The 1,794-nt window shown below is 37.9% G+C and overlaps 1 protein-coding gene across 1 annotated transcript in view; it reads left to right on the top strand.

The window, feature by feature from the left end:
• Positions 1-1,720, top strand: part of tmem129 (transmembrane protein 129, E3 ubiquitin protein ligase) — a 16,241-nt gene extending 14,521 nt beyond the window's left edge. The window contains exons 4-7 of the mRNA XM_007541669.2: positions 550-710; positions 801-960; positions 1,057-1,129; positions 1,370-1,720. Coding sequence (XP_007541731.1) covers positions 550-710; positions 801-960; positions 1,057-1,129; positions 1,370-1,554 — 579 coding nt within the window. The 3' untranslated portion in view covers positions 1,555-1,720. The remainder of the gene's footprint in view (positions 1-549; positions 711-800; positions 961-1,056; positions 1,130-1,369) is intronic.
• The last annotated feature ends 74 nt before the right edge of the window (positions 1,721-1,794 follow it).

The raw sequence follows: 1,794 nt of genomic DNA on the forward strand, positions 1-1,794 counted from the left end.
ATTATTATTATTATTATTATTATTATCATACCCCTCATAACAGTGACAGCCCTTAGGATAACATTAGCATTATGGATCATTTTAGCTTACACACTTATGTTTGCATACTGAAGGTATTCAGGTCAACATAACATTGATACTTCACATGCTATTTCTTACATGCTAGCTAAGCTTAGCATTGATGCTAATTTTTAGCATCAGAATTCTGGGTTCCAACCGATGGACACACTTTGGAAGGACCCGTTTAAATTTCTTCAGAAATGTTCTAGTTTTTCTGTTATTCCTGTTTTTCTCATCGATCCTCTGCAGTGTTTGTTCATCCGCTACTTTTTTCTTTGCTTTGCTTATTAAGCTGTCAGAAACAAAGACCAGGATCTCCATAATTATGTTTGAAACTTCTGTCTAACAAATGCTAATAATGCTTTTACCTCAAATGCATAGGTTCTTTGTCTTATAGAGGAATTTTAATTGCATTTTAAGATCATTTGACTCTTGTCTGTGAGAAAGAGCAGTTATTCAAAAACGCTGGCTCTCTTTTTCTGTTTGTAGGTGACCACATATCACATTGACATGGCCTTACAAAGCGATTGTCATGTGACCGTGACAGATTCCAGGCAGCATCAGCTGAGCCCAGATTCACCTTCCCCTATAGAGATCCTGAGCTTGAGGGTGGAGAGCATTAACCCTACAGTCAGACCATTCAATATTAGGTGTGTGTATGTGCTTGTACACAATTCATTCAATAATTCTGTATAAATGGTTAAGTGACTAATTGGTTATTTTTTTGTTTCTGTTTTTAGCCTTAACTCAACAGACTATACAGATTTGAGGGGAAAACTCAGAGCTCCCATCAGAACTTCGCCCAATGTTGTAATCCACCAAACAATGAGTGAACTCTTTCTGGAAACCTTCAGAGCTCAGGTGGAGCTCAATCAACGATACACACTCCCCAGTGGGCAGGTAGCACTCTGAATCTCTTGCAAATCAGAGATTTTGTTCAACAACCACAATGAAATGTAAGCAAATGCATTTTGCTTACTCTTCCTATATCTACAGGAAGTGGAACCCTGTATCGGCTGCATGCAAGTTCCAGCAAGTACCAAGTTGGTTAGACTCTGCCAAACAGCAGGTGAGAGCTTACATGTGAACTTCTGACATTGTTTATGCTTATGTCAGAAACAATGACATATGTTTTTTTCCCCTTAGAAATACATAAGAAATCACTTTTTAAATTAAGGCTTATTAGTTTATAATATATCTTCAGTGCAAGACACAAAAAAATTTGTGAAATTTTGGCAAAGTAATGGAAAGACTGTGTTCATATTTGGGTCTGTAATAACCAACATCACTGTTTGTATCTTGATTACAGGAATAGACAATGAATCAGAGTGCCAGCAGTGTTTCTGCAGACCCATGTGGTGCCTCTTTTGTTTGGGTCGATGGTTTGCCAGTCGCCAGGACCAACAAAGACCTCAGACTTGGTTATCCAGCAAGGTTCCCTGCCCTACATGCAGAGCCAAATTCTGCATACTAGATGTTTGTATGGTCCACTGACCCACTAAATTAAAATGACATATACTCGGATAAACCCACATCTGTGTCAAACAAAGAAGCCATATAGCAGCACTGAACGTGGCCTTACTCATGAACTATAAATGTATTCCACTGTCTCAGTCACATACCCTACAAAATAGAAACCTTGATATATTTTTTTACATAAGGTAACTGCTGTTGACTGGTTTATAACCTGTCATATAAACAGTCGGAAGTGTGTGTGTGTGTATATATATATAT

This window comes from Poecilia formosa, unplaced genomic scaffold (genome assembly GCF_000485575.1).
Source record: "Poecilia formosa unplaced genomic scaffold, Poecilia_formosa-5.1.2 Scaffold623, whole genome shotgun sequence".
Classification (NCBI taxonomy): domain Eukaryota; kingdom Metazoa; phylum Chordata; class Actinopteri; order Cyprinodontiformes; family Poeciliidae; genus Poecilia; species Poecilia formosa.